This window comes from Pelobates fuscus, chromosome 7 (genome assembly GCF_036172605.1).
Source record: "Pelobates fuscus isolate aPelFus1 chromosome 7, aPelFus1.pri, whole genome shotgun sequence".
NCBI lineage: Eukaryota > Metazoa > Chordata > Amphibia > Anura > Pelobatidae > Pelobates > Pelobates fuscus.
The window spans coordinates 64613211-64640132 of NC_086323.1; the positions used below are offsets into that span (position 1 = coordinate 64613211).

The following is a 26922-nucleotide window of genomic DNA, read 5'->3' on the forward strand; positions in this document are numbered from 1 at the left end:
CAATGTTTACTCATTATAGGTATGGTCTTAATTGCTTCACTGTGGGGGAGGCTTAGTATATGCACCCTGCTTTGCTCTGTGGCATCTGTATAGAAAGCTGCACAGTTATATCTCCTCTAACATTGGGTACACATGGCATTTCTGTTAAATAGAAGTGTAAAATAAAGTGGTTAATGAATGAGCCCTTACTACTGCAAAATGTCACAGCAGTAGTTATCAACATGATCTGTTACTTCCCAAGGTTTGCCACCTAATTTATTAAAAATATTTATTTTTGTTGTTATGACAGTTCTACATGCTACTTTGTTCCATATCTCCCTTGAAGTGTCATTGGTGTATATTTTTATGTTAAATAAGCAGACACAAAAATAATGGTTCTGTCCTGGTTTTATGACTTAACCTTTTGGCACCAGGAGACTGCTAATTAGCAAGAGAGAGCTTGCAGTGCAGCTATTTTTATTTTCTGGTGAGGTTCCTGTTGATTAATTAACGATCACAGTATAAAAAAAGCCATTAAGGTGCTGTAAACAGGCTGAATATATAGTTTAATCAGGGCCACAAGCTCATATAATGGGTGTTTAACATTTGTAATAAAGGAACCTGTTCAGCGTATGATCCATGCCTTGATATCCAAGCTGAAAATTTGCCATTTAGGACATTTATATAAAGAAATGTGTGAATCTGTGCATTGGTACAGTTTAATAAAATGGTTTAGTAAGTAAGTACATATGATTTTTGTGTGTATGTATGAATTCTGTGTTGTTTTGCTCGGAAATGCTTCAGACTTGAGAAAGGGAGGTTCCCTGAAAGCTTGTCATTAATATTCTGCAAGTCCAATAAAAAAGATATAACAAGATACAAATTGTATCTGTTTTTTTCCACACACACATACAAACACACATATATGTATGTGTGTGTGTGTGTGTGTGTAAAAAAAAAAAAAAACCCCTGTAAAATTCGTATCTTGTAATACCTTTTTTTTATTGTACTACCAGAATTTTTAATTAGTTTTTTATACAAATGCTAAATACCCAAGATACGACTTTTTTTCTCTATTTTTTTTTTACATCTACATCACTGAATTAATACGTCTAATATCTATCTATCTATCTATCTATCTATCTATCTATCTATCTATCTATCTATCTATCTATCTATCAACCTTGGCACTCACCACTTTCCAATATAATGCAGTTTTCTTGCCTTGGTGCTACCTTTGTTTATAAATAAAAAATATATTGAAATAAATTGCAGGTGCACTCACAGGTCTTGTGTCAAAGTGGTTCTTTTATTTTGGTTCCAGACAAATTACATCTGTCTCGATCAACGTTTCGACCCATAAAGGGTATTTTGCAAGATCAATATTACAGTGAAGGATGTGGCATTACATTACAAATATTTACCAATCCAGTGTGTGAGTGATCCGAATCCCCTTCAAACCCGGAAGTGCACAAGCGGGACACGTGATCTACGTGGTGACACTTGTAGTGCCGATGTCATTGCTAAGCAACATACAAACAAAAAGGAGGTCATCATCTGCCCGGTGCTCTGTGATAAAGGGATGCACTGATAGCGTGTACAGCAAGCATGTCAAACTTGCGGGCGCGCACACAGACACACACACTCACTGACAGACATTGCTGCATTGTATACAAGATTTCTAGTTGACTCACTGTCGAGTCTTTTTTTCACTTGTCTTAATCACTTGTTTGCTTTGATCACGTTGTTCACATCACTTGATTTAATCACTATATTCACATCCATCTTTATCCTGATGAAAGTCTGTGGATACAGACTGAAACATTGATTTTTCTACTTTTGAGCAAAAAAAAGTAATATTTTATTTTAAACGAAGGCCTGGGAGTGCTATCCTATTACTATTTTTATTAGGGATGCATTAAAATTTCGGCTGCCAAAATTTTTGCCCAAAAATATGCCTCTCTCATTCTGTCCGGAACAGGGTCAAATCCGCCAAAAATCTAGAGCGGGCACGGCGGCTTGTCCTGTGTGCCGCCAGGTGCGAGGTCCCTCCCGTCTGCCTGGGGAGAGAGCCAGCACAGTCTGCAGCTCCGCTGGGTGTGCACTGCAGACTGTGCTGTGTGTGTGTGTGTGTGTGTGTGTGTGTGTGTAAGTATGTATGTATGTATGTATGTATGTATAGGGGTTGGCTGCCTGCCTTATTTCTAGCCCGCCCCCCCACTTCTTCCTGAAGTTCTGTCTACAGGTTTGTCTGCCTGATATCTTTCAATAGGTGGACCCTCTTTTCAAGGCCTACCAAACTCAAATGTTATTGTATCCTATGGCTTTTAAACCCTGACAACAAATATGTGTTACTATGGATTTTTGTTTTTGGATACTGAATTCTGGAATTTTTTCGTCCGTGCCACTCCCTCCCCCACCATGAAATGATGAAATAATATCAGTAGATAAAAGGGCCTGATGACAAAAATGTTAATTTTTCCTTGCAGCAGTTTGTGTGTGTGTGTGTGTGTGTGTGTCTTCTATTCTGGATCTTCTATAGCTGGCTAATAACATTGCATTATGGATCTAAAGTGAGGGATTCTGGTTCCCAGGTGGTATTTAACTGCAGTTCTTACACACCTGTGTACATGTAAAAATCTAAAGACCATTTTCTTTTTCTTCTAGATCATGTTGTCTATTTTATGATTTCTCCAGAAACTTTGTTTGCAAAATGTTCCATTTATTGCATGCTTGTGTCGCTAAATGAGTAATGTCTGGTTTTCTAGAATCTGCTTAAAATCTCCTACACATTTTTGTCCAGTCTCACTGTTGTCAATACATTTAAGGGTGCATCACATAATGAAAAGAACATTTCTGTCAAATCTATTGGTAATTGAGCACCAAGCTGTAAACAATAAACAGCAATTTGCTCTCCTGTGGATTTCAGATTACTAGGCAAAATGTCACAATGTACTTGCCTTCTGAAAAACAGATTTATAAAGTTCAATATGCTGTTTACATATTCCTGCATCTTATGTCATCTAGCAAAGTTTGACATTTCACGGGTTGTCTTCTGTGGACAGAGGTCTACAGTAGGAAAGTGACAGCACAAGCCATAATTAAAAAGGTGGTAGCTTAATCATGATCAAGCCTCATAATTGTGTCATCATTTGAATAGATAATATAAGAAAGCCATATATTTTATAGTCATGAAATTAATATTTAGATGACATTTAAAAACTTCCTATATGTAGGAGTAAGGTTGTGGTTTAGCTTACAGGGGCACTTTAAGTACCAAGACATGGTAAGCTTGATGAAGTTGTATGTACCATGTACATCATATCACTACAGTCTCATCACTCAATTCTCTGCCTTTTAGGAGTTAAATTACTTTGATGTCCTCATGCAATACGTGAGGACAGTGAATGGCAAGACTCTATTCTGAAAAAGAAATATCAGAGAGGTGTGTTTAGCCCCAAGAAATAAACGTTGCTGTATTTTGGAAACAGCAATATTTTCATTGCAAGAGGAAAATGGCAAGGTCTCTGCACCCAGAGGTCTGGGTGCTTATAGTGGATCTTTCAAATTATTATTTCTTCTTGCACAAATAGGTATCGGGTACGTAAAAAGATTGCAAGTCCCACCCAGTTATCTGCAATATGATTTGTTTATCTGTGGTGCCCGCAGCTCCATTGCTCATTGGGCCTATGCTGTCCTGATAGGTCCACACAAGAACAATAGTGGTGGATTGTTTTGCCAACATTGAATTTTACCTGAGCTGCAAAAATTTTCCTAATGCATGCAACTTAGGTCAAGTGTGGGGCCAACAAAGTGAATCGACACCAAATTCTAAAAATGTTCTTTCTTTTTCTTTAGATGTGATATAGCCTTATATAATTTAAAGGATCACTATTTAGGTGGCTTGCCCCCTATAAAAGTATAAAACTCACCTTATTTCCAGCGCTGCGTGGGTCTGCTGGCTCTGCCCCCTTTGTGACATTAAAATGGCTGATTTTTAGCCATTTTGCCAATGAGGACCTACTCATAGAGATGTATTGAATAAATGCATCTCTATAAGGAAAACTCAGCGTCTCCATGCACAGCGTGGGGACGCTAAACGGCAGGGCTGCCTACTGTACAACCCTGTGCCAGGAAGCCCCTCCAATAACCAATTGGAGGTGTCCCTAGGGGCAATGTAAACACTGCCTTTTCTCTGAAAAGACAGTGTTTACATGAAAATGCCCAAAGGGAGCTTTTATACTCACCAGAACAACTACATTAAGCTGTAGTTGTTCTGGTGACTATAGTGTCCCTTTAAACCTTAAATGCAACAGGGGAAAAACTGGACCAACTCAATATAGTTATAAGCGTCAAATTATTTTTGAAACAAGTTCTGTCCTTGCAAGTGACATACTGTACATATGGCATGATCTTTTTCAATTTTGCTCGTGAAGTCTTGTTTGACTTGCAGCTGATCATGTATCACTTTAGGAGCAAAGTCAAATGGAATAGATCTATTTTTGTAAAAGTTGCAAGCATGTTAAATCGAATGTCAATAGAAAATGGGCAAAATCTATGATCCTTAACCCTTTTGTCAGCCTCAAAGATGAGGGTTCGACTGGAACAGGTTCAAACTGTGGCAAAAAAACAATAGATGAACACATTTTATTTTCTGGGCAAACTGCCCCTTGTAGTTTTCTCTTTGGACCTGGTGGACGACTCCAGGCAGCGCTGTATTTAGCACGCGGCTGACAAGGAATTTGCCTTGGGAGCACTTTCAGGGGGGGGCATAAATAAAAAGCCACCCCGAAACGCCCTGGCAAATGCCTTGCCAACCTCTTGTCCTGGGGGACCCAGGAGCTAGCTGGCTAGCCACCTCTGGGCCCCCGAGGCTTGCATGCACTGATGTAGGAGGTGGGCGGCGAGGGAGCACTCTCCCCGCGCGACCTGCAGTGATGCCGGAGCCGGGAAATGACGTATGTGAGTAAAAAAAAGTTAGTGTCTGTTAATGAGAGTGCTTATGCATGTGTCTATGAGTGTGTGTCTGTCAGCTACGGTATGTGTGTTTGTCAGTGAGTATATGTGTTTGCCAGTGTGTGTGTCTGACACTGCATGAGTGTGCGTCTATTAGTGAGTGTGTAGGTCTGTTGATGAATGCATGCCTGTCAGTTATTGTATAGGTGTGTGTGTAACTGTGAATGAGTGAGTGTGTATGTCTGTGAATTTGTATGTTTCAGTGAAAGTGTGAGTGTATGCCAGTGCATGCATCAGCGAGGGCGTGTCTGTCAGGAATAGAAATTTGGAAGGGGGGAGGGGGGAGGGGGGGAGGTTGTCAGAGTTTTGTCGTGCCTAAGGCAGCACTAAACCAGAATACACCACTGACTCCAGATTTTATTAAAGGACACGGAGGCTCATATTATGCTTATCTCTTTCTTTAATATACCTCAGCAGCAAAGAAAAAAGTTTTTAAACATTAAAAGAATCAATTAGGATAGGTATTCCAGGGGTTAACCTAGTATGCTATCCTTAGCCAATAGGAACAGTCCATGTATCCATGTCCACCCATGTGACCTCTCTTCTCCCTCTTTCTTTGCTGCTGCCTCAGCTAAGTATCACCTAATTTTAGCTCTCTGTATTTGAGTTAAATTATTGTTGATTTTTGGTTGTAATAGATTGATGTGTGTTCATATTACTGTTTTACATTAATATTGTACATTATTTGCTGATTTCAGGGAGGTAGTGTTTTAGTGTCCCTTTATAGGGATTTCTATAGGTAGAGGAGGGGCAGCCCTGGTGTTTACTGGGGCTTATGCCCCTAACTTCGTACTGTGGACCGGGCTTTTTCCTCCGGTCCAAGTAGCACTCTCCCCCCTCCCCTATCCCGCTGGGTAGTTTATTACCCGCAATCTGTCAAGTTTTATTTCCCTCATAGCTTCCGCGGCGGCCGGCTTCAGTGCAGACATTTCACTGGGCCGCCCGCGCATGCGCATTCGCGGTCGCATAGCGCGGCGGCCATTTTCCCCTCTAACGGCAGAAATTTGCCGCGCTTTTCTCCCGACGCTCCCAACCCACTGGGCGGGAGCGCGAGGAAGGGGTAGTGGCTAATAACTGTCAGCCAGCCTAGTGTCCCTTTGCAGCCATTTCGGAGGGAACACTAGGTAAGCTGACAGCTTGTTTGTGCCTTGCCCTATCTCCTCCAATTTTAGTTACCTTTTAAGGTAAATTCTCCCCTGTCCTTGATTAATAATATTAAAAGGACAATATTGTACTGCATCACAGCAGTTATAATTAAATTGTTTATTCCAAGGGCCAATATTACTGTGCAAAATTAGTGACTTTTGGAGCAGACTTAATTATATATATATATAATGCAGCAGCCTAAGGAACAAGAATGTGCCAGGACGGCTGCGAGCAATAAGGACACCACACATGGTGGGTCCCTTGCCCCACAACCTATCTCCCCTCTAGGGGAAGAGTTGGCGTCTGGGGAACAATTGAACTCTGAAGAGTTCCATTCCTTATTAGATGCAACCATGACTAAATCAGTCACGCAAGCAATCTATACGGCTATGGGGGCGATGTCTGACAATCTGACCCTATCCATTAGTAATGCCATTATGGCGTCTGGTCATAATCACAGAGGCCCCAGCTCCAAGGCCCAAGATGAAAAGCCTGCCCCCCTTACCGGTCGCAAGGCTACTAAAAAGACCCATTATATGGGAAAACAAACCTCCAAAACTGATTTTACGGACAGGTTGCGCCCTGTCACTGATGAGGACGTGGGGCCCCCACGTAAGAGAGCCTCCCACCGGGCAAAAACGGTGAGGTCATGGAAATGGGCAAAAGCCCAAACAGAAATATCCGACACTGATTCGGACCAAGAGGAGGTATTGAGCGAGCCAGAAGAGATGGGCTCATTGGAATCGGAGAACTCTTCTCCAGAGCACAGTTTAACTGGCAAAACAGCCAACAAAGGCCAAAAGCCAGCGGATGATTTAATTATTTTAGATCCGCAAGGGGAACCCCTATTTAATCCTGATGACCTCCAACACCCGAGGTCGACCGAATGGTTTCCTGCTGACCATGTGGCCCAATATATAGCGGCCAGAATTAGGAAACCCCTGGACAAAGGTACCAGAAATAAGTTGAGGGCAGAATGCCCACGCCCCACGGTCCCGGATATGGCTTGCGCCACACCGGAATTGGACCCCAAAATTGCCCAGTTTCTAGGTAAATCGGGCTGGAAAGCCAAGAAGGGGCTGGATTATTCTCTGCGCCACTGCCAGGACAAGGTGCTGGATTCCTTAGGCCCCAGTGCAAAAATATTCGACATGGTCGAAGCGGCACTTTCAGGGGACACACCAGTGGACCTTTTGGCCATCAGAGAGTGGGCACAACGCTCTATATGCCTGATTGGCAATTCCAATGCGGCACTTTGTACAGAAAGGCGCAAAGCGGTTCTTATGAAAATCGACCCTAAGCTGGTCAACATGGCATTGTCTGAACCTGGACCGCAGGCGAAAGGCCTCCTTTTTGGAGACAATTTTGTCAAAGAATTAGGCAATTACGTTAATACATTCACAGCCCTGGACAAAGCACAAACAAACTTAAAGCGTGTGTTCGCCCCAAAGGTTTTTGGGGGGGCTGGCAGACAACGGGGCCGTCTGTCCAGCCGTTCATCTAGGAGCTCCTACCGGGGCTACCGAGGCTCCTCTTCACCAAGATTCCCACAGGTGGAAATCAGAAACCCCTCACCCTTCTTCCCTGTCAGGGGCAGGGCATGGCAACCCAGAGGACGCAGAGGCGCCACTTACGGCCGACGGCCTTATGGTGAGTACCTTTCAGAATTCCCATTCTTATACACCATATGTGGGGGGCAGACTATCCCAATTCATCGAGGCATGGCACAGACTAACGTCCGATGCCTGGGTCCTCAACACAGTGGGGGGGTACCACATAGAATTTGTTCAAACCCCAGTCCAAACTTCGGTCCCTCGGCCAATTGTGTTTACCCCACAAGACAGAGAACTCGTGTCAAAGGAAATAGAATTATTAAAGGAGAAAGGCGCGATCTATCAAGTCGCACCTCACTCTCCAGGTTTCTTGAGCAACCTATTTCTTATCCCCAAAAAGGGAGGAGGTATGAGACCAGTGATAAACTTACGCCCACTCAACGCATATGTGCGGTATCGCCATTTCAAAATGGAAGGGATCCATTGCCTGCGAGACCTCCTCAGGCTGGGAGACTGGATGGTCAAATTAGACCTACAGGATGCCTACCTCGCCATCCCCATAGCGGAAGAATGCCACCACTTCCTGCAGTTCCAATGGAAGGCTCAAATGTGGAGGTTTCGCTGCCTCCCTTTCGGCCTGTCATCGGCTCCATGGTGTTTTACGAAACTGTTGAAGCCGGTAGTGGCGCTGCTACGCAGCAGAGGAGTGCGCATGATAGTCTATTTGGACGATATACTGATCATGGCTCAAGACGCACTCCTACTCCAACAACACCTAACTTGGACAATTACACTTTTAAACAACCTGGGATTTCTATGCAACTGGGAGAAGTCAGTCTTGACCCCTTCACAGTCCATAGAATTCCTAGGATTCAACATAGAAGCGGTCCAAGGAACCTTGAAATTACCGCAGACAAAGATCAAAACCATCAAAAGAGAGATCCGCAGAACACTAACTCGCCCAATGCTCACGGTGAGACAACTGGCCAGGATTATTGGACTACTTTCAGCGTCCATTCAAGCAATCTTCCCGGGACCTCTACATTACAGGGCCCTACAAAGATTGAAAGCGGCCCAACTACAATCAGGTCAATCTTACTCAGACTCCGTACAGCTCGATCACACAGCCAAAGAGGAACTCAAATGGTGGCTGCAGCACATGGAAGCGTGGAATGGCAGAGCAATCTTTGGCAACGCTCCAGATTGTATAATAGAGTCCGATGCCAGCACACAGGGCTGGGGAGCGCGTTGTGGTCGTATCTCAACAGGCGGAAGATGGTCCCAATCGGAAAGGATGCTGCATATCAACAGCCTAGAACTTATGGCAGGAGCATTTGCTCTGAAGAGCCTTTTAGGTGCCAAGACACACTGCTCCATCGTATTAAGGATGGACAACATATCAGCGGTGCAATATATCAACCGCCTTGGCGGCACCAGGTCCAAAATCCTAGCAGATTTAGCCACGGAATTCTGGCAATATTGCCTGGACCGCAACATATCGGTACGAGCCGAGTACATCCCAGGCCTCACGAATGTTGTAGCGGACTGGAATTCCAGATATCTGCGGGACGCCAGCGATTGGCGCCTGAATCGCGGAGTATTTCTACGATTACAGGATCTGTGGGGCCCACTGCACATGGATCTGTTTGCGTCTCGTTTGAACACGCAACTACCGAAATTCTTCAGCTGGAGCCCAGACCCAGACGCAATAGCTACGGATGCGTTCCTCCAGCCATGGCCGACCAGAAAACTATATGCGTTTCCTCCATTCGCTCTGATAGCACGAACCCTAGTACATCTCTACCGTTCTCAGACGACATTGGTCCTGATAACACCATTCTGGACAACACAGCCATGGTTCCCTTCTCTCATGGAGATGTCTATAGATCTTCCCAGACTACTCCCAGAATACCCCTACCTTTTGTCGGACCCCGAAGGGAACCCACACCCACTGATGGTGCAAGGGCAACTCAGGCTGTTAGCGTGGCTCCTATCAGGGGACCATGGGTCGTCCCGGAGGTTCCACAGACAACGTTGGAATTATTGGCGGGAGCCTGGGCCCCAGGAACCAGGAGATCCTACAGTCGAGCATGGAACTCCTGGAGTAGTTGGTGCTTGGAACAACAGGTGGATCCCGTATATGCTCCTGTGAATTACCTGCTACGTTTCCTGACATACTTATATGATCAAGGCCTAGCTTATCGTACTATTAATGTCTATAGGTCAGCAATTTCGGCTGGACATCAAGGCTGTGAAGGAACACCAATAGGGAAACACTTATTGGTGTGTAGACTCTTACGCGGAGTGAGGTTCGCAAGACCTCCACAACCCAGATATGCATCAACGTGGGACGTAAACCTAGTCCTAAATTTATTGGAATTATGGCCACAGAATTCTGACCTTACACTTAAACAGCTATCAGCGAAACTGGCCATGCTCTTCTGCTTGATATCTTGTAAAAGAGTATCCGATGTGAGGGCATTGGACGTGGATGCACGTTCGTTCACCCCATCAGGGGTTACTTTTAATATTACCAGACGGACAAAAACAAAGATTACTACGGTATCTTACCCAGCATTCCCTCACAATACAAACCTATGCCCAATAGCGTGTCTCAAAGAGTATGAAAAACGGACGCAACCATTTCGGAACCCTAATCGGCACGAACTATTCCTAGCTATCAACACACCACATCAACCAGTAACCTCGGTTACCATAGCCCGATGGGTAAAATGGGTGATGACATCCGCTAACATTGATACATCCATGTTTGGAGCACACTCCACTAGAGGAGCTATGGCGACTAAAGCATTTAATCTGGGATGCAGGTTGGAAGACCTGTTGCGGACGGCTGACTGGTCAAGGGAGTCCACGTTTAAAGAATACTATTTTCACCCTACAGAACACATAACATCAGTCATTGCTCAGCTTTGAACTAGCATAATATGAGCCTCCGTGTCCTTTAATAAAATTACCAGATTTTACTAATTTCATGACGTAAAGTCATGATTTTATAAAGGACACGGAGGCGAATATTAGCCCACCCGGTAAGTATCGCGAAACAAACATGATAAGTATCGCGAATCATGATTAGAATATCAAGAAAGATGTGAAATCCCACCCAGTAATTGTATGACTAGTAATATTGTGGGTTGGTATGAAATGTAATGAATGAACTAGAATGACTCTTAAACAATATCGCTTACAGTAGAACATATGGTCTGTAGAGGTTCATATACTATAGGATTTAACCTTCATAACTGCGACACACAGTTGCTAGACCACACATTACCATTTCTTTTTTCTCTCCTTTCAGCTTAACGAATCACAGTAAATGATATGGTTGATCGAGTTTCATCTCAATTCAATTGGTTAAAGTTCATTGTTGGTTATGAAGATGAAGGTCAACGCACAGGTTATGGACCCAGTATCTACGCAAGTTGAGAAATTGAAGCTTCGGCATGATCAAAGAAAGAGGGAGAAGAGAGGTCACATGGGTGGACATGGATACATGGACTGTTCCTATTGGCTAAGGATAGCATACTAGGTTAACCCCTGGAATACCTATCCTAATTGATTCTTTTAATGTTTAAAAACTTTTTTCTTTGCTGCTGAGGTATATTAAAGAAAGAGATAAGCATAATATTCGCCTCCGTGTCCTTTATAAAATCATGACTTTACGTCATGAAATTAGTAAAATCTGGTAATTATATACCTACTGGCAGGAGCTTCCTTTTCTCTCTGCAGTTGCCTTACAGTGTGGATGTGCTTGATGGTCATCTAAAGAGGTTTGTGCTGATCCAGTATTGATAAATCAGTACCGGTTTGCAGCAAGTCATCTTGTGTAAGTTCAGGGATACCCTGTGCTTTACAACTTAACATTGCAAGACCTCTGTACCTCCCACACAAGGTGCCCATTCAACAGCATTTATTAGGCAAGATGGGGAGATCACTTTATCAACCCAGATGGTTATCTGCCTGTGAACACTACTGCCCATTTGACATTGCCCAATTTTTGCCAGTGGCCAGTCCAGCCATTGCCCCTATGCTATTTACAGGGAGATACAATTGCTCGGAATAAGTACATATTCAACAGATCATGGCTCAATAGTCCAAAAAGAAATCAATACAAAACACCAAACAGACACTGGAAATACAGTACTGAATGTGCTTTTTTTAATGTTAATATCAATCATCACAATTAAGAATATGCCACTTAGCTAAGTTGGCAACTAAAAATTAGTCACCAAGGTTATGCTGTGTTCATACATTGGGTCTTTGTCAAAAAGGTTAAGAAATTACTGGACTAAACGGGAATCTGAAAATTACATCAGTTCATGCTTTGCCAGGGCACACATTGCTCTATATGAAAACAAATATATGACATTGGTGCACTGTACAAGATTTAACACCCTTATAATGGCACCCCTGACTATGGCATGGCATTTATAGCATGATCTATACACCAAAACTGCTTCTTTAAGCTAAAGTTGTTTTGATGTCGGTAGTATCTCTTTAAACCAGTATGCATCCAAAATTAAGTATTTGCTTTTATACATAAATAAGTAATAGATAAAGAAACCATTAGTGTTTTTTTCCCAAATAAAAGTTTTGAGTGAAAAGTCTAAATTATAATATTGATATTTGTATGCGTTATGGCTCCTTGCTTACCTTAATTTATGCCTGTTGGTTCTCAGGTGCCCTGTATGTTTTTTTTTACTTTTTTTTTTAACTTTTTTTTTTTTTCCCCCTCCTTCTCCAGAAAGAGCGATTGCACGGCATGAAGTACGGGAAATCGAGCAGCGCCACTCCATGGATGGCTCCAGGCAGGAGATCTCCCTGGATGATGACGAAGACATTTTGATTATTTATAACAGAGTTCCTAAGACTGCCAGCACTTCCTTTACAAACATTGCCTATGACCTCTGTGCAAAAAACAAGTATCATGTGTTGCACATTAACACAACCAAAAATAACCCAGTGATGTCTCTACAAGATCAGGTAAGAGAACACAAAATAAAATACCTGGTGATCACCTTTTTTTTTTTTTTGTTTCCATGTATTTACCTTTTTTTTTTTTTTTGCATTTATTTAATATTTGTGCTCATTTGAAAATGGAGGTGGAGACTTCAGATCTTTGGGTAATGCAGAATTTACATTTACTGATATTGTTCAGTCCAACCTAAACGTCGGTGATAAGGGGTTTTAGACTATATTATACAATTTCCCTTTATTGTTTAGTTAATAAACTCTGCATTTCTTCAATAGAAACAGACCATGAAAAAAAGTTGATACGTATTAGTGCTAATCTTCTTAAGACTTTATTTGACAATAAAAAGTATTAGTTTTAATAATGCAATAAAATAATTTTTTTTGCTGTTGGTATGTGAGCTGTTTGCAAAATGCTCTGTATAAATAAAAAATACTACATACAAACTTGTGCATGCATATAAAGATCAACCAAAAATGGGTTTAATCTGTTTTCCTTAATTGCAATATTTCCCATATTTAAAATTAAAAAAATATGCATGGTGTTTTTATTTGGTAGTGAACAGGTCTGTTTTGGTGGTCACCAAAGAATGGAATTAATATATACCGTATATACTCGAGTATAAGCAGAGTTTTTCAGCACATTTTTTGTGCTGAAAAACCCCTTCTCGACTTATACTCGAGTCAGTGTCTGTATTATGGCAACTTATGTTGCCATAATACAGACAGGGGGCTGTGGGGGCTGCAGATAGTTTACTTACCTCTCCTGCAGCTCCTGTCAGCTCCCTCCTCCTCCACGCCGGTCCGTCAGCACCCAGTGTAAGTCTCGCGAGAGCCGCGGGGTCATAGTGCGGCTATCGCGAGACTTACAGTGTGAGCTGGCAGAGGGAGCTGACCGGACCGGAGGAGAAGGGAGCTGACAGGAGCTGCAGGAGAGGTAAGTAAGAGCTCTGACAGCCCCCTCCTGCACAGTGCCCATCCACTGGACCACCAGGGAGTGAGAGCCCCCCTCCTTGCAATGTATCAAGCAGGGAGGGGGGATGAAAAAATTAATAAAAATATAAATAATAATAATAATGAAAAAAATAAATTATAAAAAATAAAACATTTAACAAAAAAATATTAAAATAATAATAAAAAAGAATAATAAAAATGACCACCCCCAACACACACACTGCACTCATACACACACACTGCACTCATTATATACACACACTGTAAATAAATATTCAATTAATATAATTTTTTAAGGATCTAATTTTATTTAGAAATTTACCAGTAGCTACTGCATTTCCCACCCTGGTCTTCTACTCGAGTCAATACGTTTTCCTAGTTTTTGGGGGTAAAATTAGGTGCCTCTGCTTATATTCGGGTCGGCTTATACTCGAGTATATACGGTAAATGGTGGAAGTAAGTTATAATCAAACTAGAAAATGATGATACAATTACAACCAGAAATAATAAATTAATAGATGGAGTAGTTCGTGTTAATAAAACAGTGTGTTTTAACATCTTCATCAGGGTAATGTAAAGCTAATTATTACTCTAAGTTGAGGAAAATATCTTACAAGGAAGACAGTTCTTTCCATTTCATGAAAAACGTTAACATTGCACGTTAAATAATGTTAAAAGCATTGTATTGCTAGATGACACTTAACACTTTAAGTGTTAAGTGTTCAAACCTGTTAATGAGTTTCTATCATACTCCCAATTTTTTTTTTTTTTTTTACTCGAATATATGAACAACTGATCTATTGTTACTCCATAATATATTTTGTTATTTTAAAGTCAGTAGAGTTATAGCAGTTTCAGGGTTCTTCTCTGCCTGGGTTCCTGTGACCTCATTCTTTTTAGTTTATCCTGTTGGCACCCAAGGAATTTCATTTCAGTGCAGTTCTTTTAACCCTGCAATGTTAAACATTGCAGGATAAGGTCCAGCTCTATTGGCTGTCATACTGATGATCAATGCTGCGGAAGTGCTTCTAGTCACAGAGTAACACTCCGTCATATGACACAGAAGCCCCCATAAAAAAAAACATTGCTTCGGCACTGTACAAAGTTAAGGAAAACGTTACCTTGCCAGTTTGTTTTCATAGCTCATTAGTGTTCCTTTAATCATTAACATCACTCCTCTTTACTTTTGGAACTAATATCCGGTTCTGTGTTTGGTACATCTTGAACCCGTGTCCTGCATAGAACTGGTACATACTGTATTGTAATATAGATGTAGCATAGCTGTGAATTGGGATTTACATTTCCCAAAATAAAACACTGCATAACACAGAATTGTATAAATGTATTGAGAACGATTGATGCCAAATGAGAAAAAAACACAACAAAAAGAATGTTCGCTCAGAATACCAGCTTACCTTTGGTAATGTCTTTGTATACTAACAGATTCACAGTTTGCTTTTCTTAAGAGAAAAAAGACATGACAACTACTGTGAATACATTATTTGCTTTTCCATTTTCTACTTTTCTACAGCTATAAGAATTGTTAAACATTGTATGTTTCTATGTTATTAATTGCTAAATCACATCAGAGGAGGTATTTATTGTTGCATATTTCATAGACATCAGAATCGGCAATGTCAAATATCAAATCATCATTTATTTTTGCTTTTACTTTTCTTTTCCTTTCTTTTTTTTCTTTTTTTTTCTCCTCCTAGTTTTTTTCACCCTTTCTTTCTGTTTTAATTTTCTTTCTGTAAATTGAATTATTATTACATACAAACAAAAGACATACATAGACAAACAGTTGTTTGGTCTTAGTGTTTGAAAAACATAACTATAGAAAAAGAAGTCCAAGATTATGGGAGGACTCGAGGCAAGAGGAAACCCGATAATCGGGTGTTGTAAAAGGGATATAATTGGTCTGTTATAATCGCCCAAAGTCAATTATCTTGGTTCTAATTTTTTAATCCATTTGTCCCAGAAACTATATTGATGACCCTTCAATGGGAAGCACCTGGCAATAGCACGTTCCATGTTACATTGTATAATACTTTGAGTATCTTAGACCAGCTATCCACCGTGGGGGACTTCCAATTTCTGGCTATAGATGTTTTGACAGCCATTAATATATGTCGAATAACGGGTTGAAGATTCTTATTAATCACCCCCATATCCATGTGTAACAAGGCCATATTAGGGGTTAAGTTGAACCTCTTTTCTAATAAGGTTGACAAATATACGGTAGGTTTGTTGACCTCCAAAGATGTCTGATTGTCGGACAGTCCCACCAGATATGTTTAAAATCTGCTATTGACTCAGAACATCTCCAACAATTGGAGGAGGCTGTGGAATACATTCTTGCTATTTTTTGGGAGTTCTATACCATCTGTTTAATATCTTATAATGAACTTCATGTATATTTAAACAATGACAAGTCTTATACAATGTCATAAGAGAGTTATTCCATTCTTTCATATTTGTGTGTTTTCAAATCGAGATTCCATTTTGCTATTGCCGGAGGTGTTATTTTTATCTGAGCTTTATAGACTAGTTTTTGGCATTTGTTAACTAAATGCGTATAATCTGCTTGCTCAAGCATTTCTGTCAAGATCTTAACTGGGGGTTCCAGAGAATTGAATCTCAAGTGGGTTTTCAAAAAAGATATCATTATGTAATTAAACCATTCAGTAAATGGTAAACTGTATTCAATTTGAAGTTGTTCAAAAGATTTAAAGTTTTTTTCCTCTCAAAAAGTTGGATATCTGTTCCAAACCCCTATGGGTCCAGAGTTCCAGGTTTGTATCTATCATTAGTTTTGATAAAATGTTTAGATTTATACCTGGGATTATTTTCTTTTTAATACCCTTTTTTTTTTTTTTTTTTTTTTTTAAACAGAAGACAAACATGAAAAATGTTAAAAGTTTTAATATAATGGTTAGTTTCTTTATCTATTGACCACAAGAGGGTCTTATAATCTTTATTACCCATGGTTAAAATCTGTTCTCTTATAGACCAGTTTTCATTCCTAGAGTCTAACTTATTTACAGTTATAGTGTGTGCTATTAAATCTTGGATAATTTAAATACTCATACCTTCCTCATCTTTTTTCCTTGACATTATTTCTCTTATTATTCTGTTTTTTTTTACCTGACCAGATACATTTAGTAAATCATGATTGTGTTAAATCCAGCCAACTATCTGGGATCTTTAAAGGGATCATTATCATGATATGCAAAAATCTCGGTAAGAAATATGCTTTCAGCGTATCTATTTTGCCCCGACCAGGATATTTCCAAGGATTTCCTTTTTTTTCAATTTATATTAGTTTCTTTAATTAGTGGTAATATATTGAGTTCCAACCATTTCCTTGGGTTTTTTGAAATTTTTATGCCTAAGTACTTAAAATAAAATGACTTTTTTGAATCCATATTGGTATTCTATTTTGCCAATATTAGTTTGGGATATATTTAGATATAATGCCATGGATTTTTCCTCATTTATTTTATATTTGGAGAATTGGCTATATTCTTGAATAATATCCATAACATATTCAATAGACTCCCCAGGATTCTGAATGGTTATCAATACATCATCAGCATATAACTTAATTTTTTAGGTGTAATTGTTTCCAAATCCTATAATGGCCTGGTTAGATCTAATATATGCTGCCAGAGATTCAATCGAAAGAATATATAATATCGGTGATAATGGGCAGCCCTGGCGAGTGCCTTTTGTAATCCCAAACCAATTGGATTTAATACCAGGACCCACAATCCTACCTTCTGGGCCTCTATATAGTGCCATAATAGCTCCAAGTATCCCTCCGGAGAATCCAAAAGATGTCAAGGATTCCCTCAGAAAGGCCCAGTTGACTCTGCATCTAATGACAGGGTCAACATGGGTATGCACTTATCTCTAGCCTGTTCCAATATCCCAATCATATTTCTTGTATGGTTAGTCGAAAGTCGTCCTGGGATAAACCTCACATGGTCTTTATGTAACAGATGACCGATAACCCCCTTCAATCTATCTGCCAGTATTCCTGCATAAAGCTTCATAGCTTCATTTTTTTTTTTTTTTTAATTCTTTATTTTTTTGCGCAGGTGAGTACAAACATATCAATTAAACGCCACAACAGCGTACACGTAGGTAGTAACAAGTTATACAGTGGCAGAAACATTTGCGCATTTTCTATTTTATGAGTAAGAACATAACATAATAACATTAACGGTTGACGACAGGAAATATGGTACATACTAGCTGTGTGATGAGTAGTTGTGTGATGTATCTTACTAGATGTGTGATGAGTAGTTGTGTGATGTATCTTACTAGCTGTGTGATGAGTAGGCATGAGATGTGAAAATCAGTGGAGATGGGACCCGGCGTCTCTGGTGGAGCGGACCTCGGTAGCTAGGGTTTTCGTACTGCTATTGAATATGGCATGTGATAAGGATCTCTAGTAGATTGTTACAAAGAGACAAAAGTGGAAACCACCCAGAATACGTATAATGAATGAAATACAAAGGGACAACCTGATAAGGATCCAATTCCCTAGAATGGGATCTGTGTGAAAATGAGAAACACTTTCATAGCGTAAAAAAGTAAATATAAATGGTGTTTAAGGTGAGATTAGAAATGCACTCACAAACAAACGATTTTTCAGGCCTTTCACCCTCTCAGGGGTAATAAGATGAACACAGAGGTCCTCCAGCACGATATATGTGGATATAAAAATGCAATAATAGTGAAGAATGTTTAGAAATATATAAATTCACATTTATTCATTGCACTTACAAATTTTCAGCATAAAAAAGGCATCTCTCCATAAACATATGGAACTGCTAGTGATGGTAATCGAGTATCCACAGTCCAGAGTCAGGAGGAAGATACAGCATACAAATAAAATAAAATAAAAACAATAATACATAAGTCAATGAGAAGTGTAGTGGTATCCAACGCGTTTCGTCCTATTAAATGACGGACTTCTTCAGGGATAGAGGTAGATCCACTTCTGAGGGTTTTTGTACCCTTCAACATCCTGATCTTCATCCGGTACAGCTGTTTTCGGGCGTGCGTTTCATTGTGGAACGCAGAAATCCGGCGCGAATACAGGAGGTTTTTTTCCCAAACAGTTCCGGGTAGTAGTGCGCATGCGCGTAATGTCCGCGCATGCGTCTATTGAAAAGACCACTGCCTCACAGGCAGTGGTCTTTTCAATAGACGCATGCGCGGACATTACGCGCATGCGCACTACTACCCGGAACTGTTTGGGAAAAAAACCTCCTGTATTCGCGCCGGATTTCTGCGTTCCACAATGAAACGCACGCCCGAAAACAGCTGTACCGGATGAAGATCAGGATGTTGAAGGGTACAAAAACCCTCAGAAGTGGATCTACCTCTATCCCTGAAGAAGTCCGTCATTTAATAGGACGAAACGCGTTGGATACCACTACACTTCTCATTGACTTATGTATTATTGTTTTTATTTTATTTTATTTGTATGCTGTATCTTCCTCCTGACTCTGGACTGTGGATACTCGATTACCATCACTAGCAGTTCCATATGTTTATGGAGAGATGCCTTTTTTATGCTGAAAATTTGTAAGTGCAATGAATAAATGTGAATTTATATATTTCTAAACATTCTTCACTATTATTGCATTTTTATATCCACATATATCGTGCTGGAGGACCTCTGTGTTCATCTTATTACCCCTGAGAGGGTGAAAGGCCTGAAAAATCGTTTGTTTGTGAGTGCATTTCTAATCTCACCTTAAACACCATTTATATTTACTTTTTTACGCTATGAAAGTGTTTCTCATTTTCACACAGATCCCATTCTAGGGAATTGGATCCTTATCAGGTTGTCCCTTTGTATTTCATTCATTATACGTATTCTGGGTGGTTTCCACTTTTGTCTCTTTGTAACATATTTCCACAGGTGGTTGTGAAGTTCACCTGAAACTACCTCAGTATACGTGTTTTCTCTTAGTGTATATACTTTATATTTTTTTGTTTCATTATTTAACCACTTCACTATTGTATATCACTATTGTTATGGCCGCACAAAATGTTTATGATGAGATGAGACATGACAGAAAATTAAGGATTGATACCTTATTTAGAGGGGAGAACAAATCTATAGACAGTTCCCTAAATCACAAATTTATACAATTAGAACGTCTATTAGAGAAAGAAACTCGCAAATGGTGGGAAATTACATCTTTAGAACAATATTTAGCTTACGATATCATCCCACGGGGTCTAAGAATACTTAAAATGCCTGCTTTTGGCCTAGAGGATGAATTACTAATGCAGGATTGGCACAATGCCAATGATGAATGCTCAAAAAAATACATGACGGGTCTAATTAATTATCAAAAAAGATCCCTGAAAGCACTAGAGGAGGAAATTAATAAAATAGAAAACGAACTCTCTGTGCATGTAGAACTAAAAGCAGTAGAAAACAACTATGCAATTTTAAAGGAGAAAATTAAAGCCGTTGATGATAAAATCTCAAATACTAAGTCCACCAAGTTCAGGAGGGATCAGGATGATTACCAAAAAGGCAATCAAAGAAACTGGCCTAGGCAAAAACCTGAACACGGGCAATCTAGATACCCGTACAAAAACCAATTTAATTTTAGATCCCAAGAGCCCCATCATAAAAGACCAGACATAAGACGTTTTTCCAACTCTAATTCTAACTCATTCTCCAAACCTCTTTTCAGAAAAAATTCACATGGCAATGTCAACCCCACACAGTATAAAAAATACCCCACACGAACAACAGGTAACCATTCTCCCAATCATTCTAGATATTCTAAAAATAATCAGGAAGTTTTTTTAGGCAAGGAGCCAAACCAAAAACCATACACAAATCAATTTTCCATACATACTCAAAACAGATTTCAACATCTAAAATCCCCTACAAAGAAAAGACCACACCTGGAGGTGGAGGAGGAGGACCCTCCACTCCACCTCTCATACAGACAGAATTAGACCAGTTTGCAGGCATTTTTAATCTCTCTGACATATCCCTTTCACCACAAGAAATGTCATTATTAAAGAAAGGCTTGAATTTTGCCCCATCTTCCAACTGTAATCCCTTTAACCTGTATTTAGATAACCAGAAATTTCTAAGAAAATTAACATTAAAAAGATTCTTCAGAAGTAAAGAAATGAATTTGATAAACTCAGAACCTGGTCTAAGTAATACTCCTTTAGATCCGAATATAGAGAACAAGGCACTCGATATAGAATCTAAAATTTTTCATACTTCTTTAAAACCCAAGTCTAATTTTTTCCCATGGGCAGCCAAGGGAAAATTCCTGGAGGTATTTAATGACCTGGTACAGGAAGATTTAAACAAAATGGTGGACAAAAAATTTAAACCTAATCTCACCAAAAAAGAAAAACTAGCTCTTACTACACTTACAGAAAATCACAACTTGGTTATAAAAGAAGCTGACAAGGGTGGTGGGATTGTTATTATGAATAAAACCTATTATTTACAGGAAGCTTATAATATTTTACATGACGTCACTACATACCAAATTTTGGATAAAAATCCTTCTCCTGAATTTTTGGCGGAACTACATACACTACTGTCCACTGGTCTAAATAACAATATCATTAACCAGGAGGAGTTTAAATACATTTTTAACCCAAATTGCAAAGTGGCAGTTTTTTATTTTTTGCCAAAAATTCACAAGAACATACAAAAACCACCAGGACGTCCCATTATCAGTGGAATTAATTCCCTGTCATGCAAATTATCAGAATATGTGGATTTATTTTTACAGCCGTACGTTCCATTACACCATACCTTCATTAAAGACACCAGGCATATTTTGCAAGATTTACAATCCATAGAGTGGAAATCTTCGTATATTCTAGCAACAGCAGATATAACAGCCCTATATTCCAACATACCCCATACGAAAGGTATGACTTGTATCCAAGATACCCTTAGATCACCACAAGTTTTAGAGGATGCCCAGATCGAGTTTCTGATGAGTTGTATTCAATTTGTACTCGCCAGAAACTTCTTCTGGTTTAATGGTCAGTTTTTTCTCCAGCGGTGCGGCGTCGCCATGGGGACCAAATTCGCCCCCAGTTTTGCCAACTTGTATGTGTCCCATTGGGAGCGGCGGCACATTGAGTTGGCGGAGCAAGGTGGGGGTGGTTTGGTCCTGTGGCGGCGCTTCATTGATGATGTCTTAATCATCTGGGATGGTTCTATAGAAGACCTTGATTTATTTTTGGGTCAAGTTAACGAGAATGACTATAATTTAAAATTCACTTCCACATCGAGTGTTTCCACTATTAATTTCTTGGATCTAACTATATATGTAGAACAAAACAAACTAAAAACTAAGACGTACTTCAAGCCCACAGACTGTAATACAGCCATCGAGTACTCCAGTACTCACTATCCTCCTTGGCTCTCAAACATCCCTAAGAGCCAATTTACCCGGCTCAGAAGGAATTGTACAGACAATCATATGTTCCTAGAACAATCTAAGATTATACAACAAAGATATACTGATAAAGGATACAATGTGAAAAAAATGGAGACTTCTAAATCCGAAGTATTAAATTCTGACAGATCACTACTATTGACTAACAAAAATGAAGAGGGTCTGGAACTACTAACAGCTGAGCAAAAAATAAAAAATAGGTTCAAATGGAAAAGCAAAAATAAGGAGATAAGTGATGGTACAGATTTAAGAAAAAGTAAAAGTAACAAAAATGATACTAAAAGCAAATTTGAATTTGCGTTCATTACACAATACAATTCTCAAGCTAGACAGGTAGAAAAAATCCTTAAGAAGCATTGGTACATCTTAAAGAGAGATGAGATCCTAAAAGATATATTACCAAATCTACCCACAGTAATTTACAAAAAATCTAGCAATCTAAAGAACAAATTGGCACCCAGCCTATTACCCACCACTCCTCCCTGTAATCCCTTTTTTAAGACCCAAGTACAAGGGTTTTACAGCTGTGGCCACTGTTCTACCTGTACACATCTCAAAAGAAAAATTATAGATTTCACTGGCACATACACGAATAAAACATACAAAATAAAAAATTATATTCATTGTTCCTCTATTTTTGTAATCTATTTACTGCAATGCAGTTGTGGTGCTCAATATGTCGGACGTACTTCCAGAAAGTTACACATCAGAATATTGGAACACTATAACAACATACGCAAAAATAAAACTGACCACAGTGTGCCAAGACACTGTAATTCCTGCCCCTTATTCTCTTGGAATACTCTGCAAGTCTATGGAATAGACTCGGTTCAATCAGGTTGGAGAGGGGGAGACAAATTACAGGAACTAATCAGGAAGGAAGCTTGGTGGATTTTTAATTTAAAAACCTTGAATATGGGACTTAATCAAGAAATAGATTTACAGGGTCTCATCTAATCATTTCCTTAAGGGTACTCTTTGTTGTCCAAATATCTATAACTGGATGTCACCAATTTTCTCTAATTTCGTTGTTGATATGTCTATATGTATATATGAGCCTATATGTAAATGTATAAAATATTCTTTTATATTCTCTAAGTATTTTTATTTTTCACTATGAATAAAATAACATTACAATCTTTAATCCACGTATTAAGAAGCTCAAATTAATTCAAGCTTCTATCATTTTAATCTATACTCTTTCTTTGTATATGATGGGTATATATGGCCCTTTAATTGAGCTTTACTCTTTATTCTTCTCATAATAATTCTATAATAACAATCACATCCAGTATGGTGTATACTAATTAATCCATTATAGGGTTATATGTCCCCTTTAGTAAATTTATATCAATTGGATTTGATTCCATTTCATGTACTTATTTATATTACTTTAATTTAACTTTAATTTATATTTACATATGGCTGCATGCATATATATGAACTGTCCACTTTATATTTTATTCAGTGCCTACATGTACATATGTGTACATATACTCTGTTAGAAATAACATATTTAATATGTACAATTAATTTGTATGATGCAATATTTCGGTAAACTCCTTTACTTCATTAGAATCTGCAATTTCAGGGGTTCGGTCTGTCTCTCAGGCGTTTTTCGCCTTTCTATGTCTTTTTTCCCTCACAGGCAGTGGTCTTTTCAATAGACGCATGCGCGGACATTACGCGCATGCGCACTACTACCCGGAACTGTTTGGGAAAAAAACCTCCTGTATTCGCGCCGGATTTCTGCGTTCCACAATGAAACGCACGCCCGAAAACAGCTGTACCGGATGAAGATCAGGATGTTGAAGGGTACAAAAACCCTCAGAAGTGGATCTACCTCTATCCCTGAAGAAGTCCGTCATTTAATAGGACGAAACGCGTTGGATACCACTACACTTCTCATTGACTTATGTATTATTGTTTTTATTTTATTTTATTTGTATGCTGTATCTTCCTCCTGACTCTGGACTGTGGATACTCGATTACCATCACTAGCAGTTCCATATGTTTATGGAGAGATGCCTTTTTTATGCTGAAAATTTGTAAGTGCAATGAATAAATGTGAATTTATATATTTCTAAACATTCTTCACTATTATTGCATTTTTATATCCACATATATCGTGCTGGAGGACCTCTGTGTTCATCTTATTACCCCTGAGAGGGTGAAAGGCCTGAAAAATCGTTTGTTTGTGAGTGCATTTCTAATCTCACCTTAAACACCATTTATATTTACTTTTTTACGCTATGAAAGTGTTTCTCATTTTCACACAGATCCCATTCTAGGGAATTGGATCCTTATCAGGTTGTCCCTTTGTATTTCATTCATTATACGTATTCTGGGTGGTTTCCACTTTTGTCTCTTTGTAACATATTTCCACAGGTGGTTGTGAAGTTCACCTGAAACTACCTCAGTATACGTGTTTTCTCTTAGTGTATATACTTTATATTTTTTTGTTTCTCTAGTAGATTGGCCTTGTGTGTCTAGAGTCTTAATCCATATAAGCAAGCAATGGCAATTTGTGTTTGTGTACTGGCATACCAGTATTGTGTCTGCTACGACTGGCATGCCTTATGGGGCGGCTAGAGGCCGCTTAGTATTCTGGTCGTTCCCTGGGCATCCTATATCATTTACCTCTAAGATAAGTGGGGCCGACATTCCCCTTTTACGTTTAGCGGTCTCCCTAGACAAATGTTGTCTGAGCGTTTAGCCAAGTAATACCTACAACAGAAACAACGATGGGAGGCCAGAGGCGGTATAATCCGTATTACATACACGCATCGTCAGTGCGTTTTCAATATAAAAGAAGTCAGACTAGGCAGATAGCTTCATTTAATAGAGAGATTGGACGATAGCTGTCTACTCTCTCTGGGTTCTTTACAGATTTTAATATTGGGACCATATTGCCCTTAAGCAACTCTTCTGGGATTTTAGCTTTAGACATAATTTCATTAAAAGTAGTCTTCAAACAAGGTGATATTTCAGTTTATATAGTTCATAAAAAATACCCGTAAACCCGTCTGGCCCTGGTGCTTTGTTAGGTTTCAATAATTCTATCCGGACATTCAGTTCATTTAGTTGTTTCTTAGAGATCTTCGGGAGGTTCTTATTTCTAAAGAAGTCCCTAGGGTCTGTTTGGTTACAAGTCAAATTATATAACTGATGATAATCATTAAAGGCCATCCCAATCTTCTCTGGTGATGGACATGTCTCATCTCTATATATCATTTTAGAAAAACATTTGTGTTTGATTTTATCTTTACGTTTATTGGACAACAATCTGTCTGCCCTATTTCCTCTATAGTAGAATGTTGCTTTTAGTCTTTCAAGTGTTTTGCTTACTTTATTTATTAAAAGATCATTAATCTTATTTTGTAAGATGATGATTCTGTTTGACAACGCCTCAGAGGGGGATACCTTGTTATCTGTTGAGAGATTATATAATTGAATTTTTAAGTCAGGTCTTTTTCCCTATATTCTTTGTATTTGAAAGCAAGTTTAATTAACAGTCCCCTAGTTACAGCTTTATATGCGCACCACGCAACTGAAGGGGAAGTCTCTTCAGTCTGATTTTTCTTTAAAATAATAATCAGTCTGTTTTCTAATAAATTCTATATTTTCTGGCTTAAAGAGAATATAATTATTTAATCTCCATTCCGGTTCGGAATTTCAAAAGAATATCTAACTTCTGTGATAACTGTGTTGTGGTCTGACCATGTAATCTCAATTATTTTTATTGTTTTTGTTTGATGAGTTAATTTAATATCACCCAAAATAAAATCAATACGAAAATATGCATAATAAGATTTGGAAAAACACACAAAATCTAAATCCGTTGGATGAAAAATGCGCCAGATATCTAATTAAGAATAATTTTGAATTAACTGCCTGAATTTGTCAGCGCGTCTTATTATTCCCTTATCTCTTATCTGGCCCGTAATGTTTTTTTTATCCAATAATGGATCGAATATAGAATTAAAGTCACCAAGAATCATCACATTTCATTGTTTAACCATTTCTATTCTCTTTAAAACCTTACTTATAAATGGCAATGATGAGTGAGTTGGGGCATAAAGGTTGGTCAATGTATATGTAATATTATCAATCTTGCATACTACTATAATGTATCTCCCTTCTGTATCTTGTTTTGTATAGATATTTCTATAATTTTAATTCTTAGATATCAATATAGCACCCCCATGTTTTATTTTTTTTTAATGTTCAAAGGAAGCGGACATGATCGTCGTGTAGGTTTTAGATTAATATTATCAATCTTTCTCCCATGAGTTTCCTGTACCCCACAGATATCAATTCTGTTTCCTTAAATACTCTAAGAAGATAGATCTCTTAAACGGAGAGTTAAGTCCCTGAACGTTACTTGTAATAATTCGAATCATAGTCCCTATGTACTATTTTCTTCCAGTCCCTGAGTCACCATGCCTCGAGTCCAAACATGAAAATTCCAACTGCACCACAGACCAAACCACAAAAATACATTAAAACCATAGAAAAAAACATTATTCTAAGGGTACGAAGATATCTCTGTGGGTACCTTACCCGAACAAGAGACATAAAAAAAATTGCCATTTGACAAATGGCAACCCAAGCAGAGGTCTACTTTGAAGAGAGTGTGTTTCTCATTTCTTTAAGAAGGAGAGAGAGATTTAAAAAAAACCCACACATATTCAAATCCCAGAGTTTTATAAGAAATCATTCACCATTTTAAATCTAATTCAACTAGTGTACTGTGTTTGAATACTTAATGAATTACTCTTCTGTCCAATATTCCTTCAACA

At 38.9% G+C, this 26922-nt stretch overlaps 1 protein-coding gene across 1 annotated transcript in view; it reads left to right on the plus strand.

Moving 5' to 3' along the window:
- The window catches only part of HS2ST1 (heparan sulfate 2-O-sulfotransferase 1), a 150732-nt gene that overhangs the window by 98364 nt on the left and 25446 nt on the right, over positions 1–26922 (plus strand). The window contains exon 2 of the mRNA XM_063428360.1: positions 12457–12695. Coding sequence (XP_063284430.1) covers positions 12457–12695 — 239 coding nt within the window. The remainder of the gene's footprint in view (positions 1–12456; positions 12696–26922) is intronic.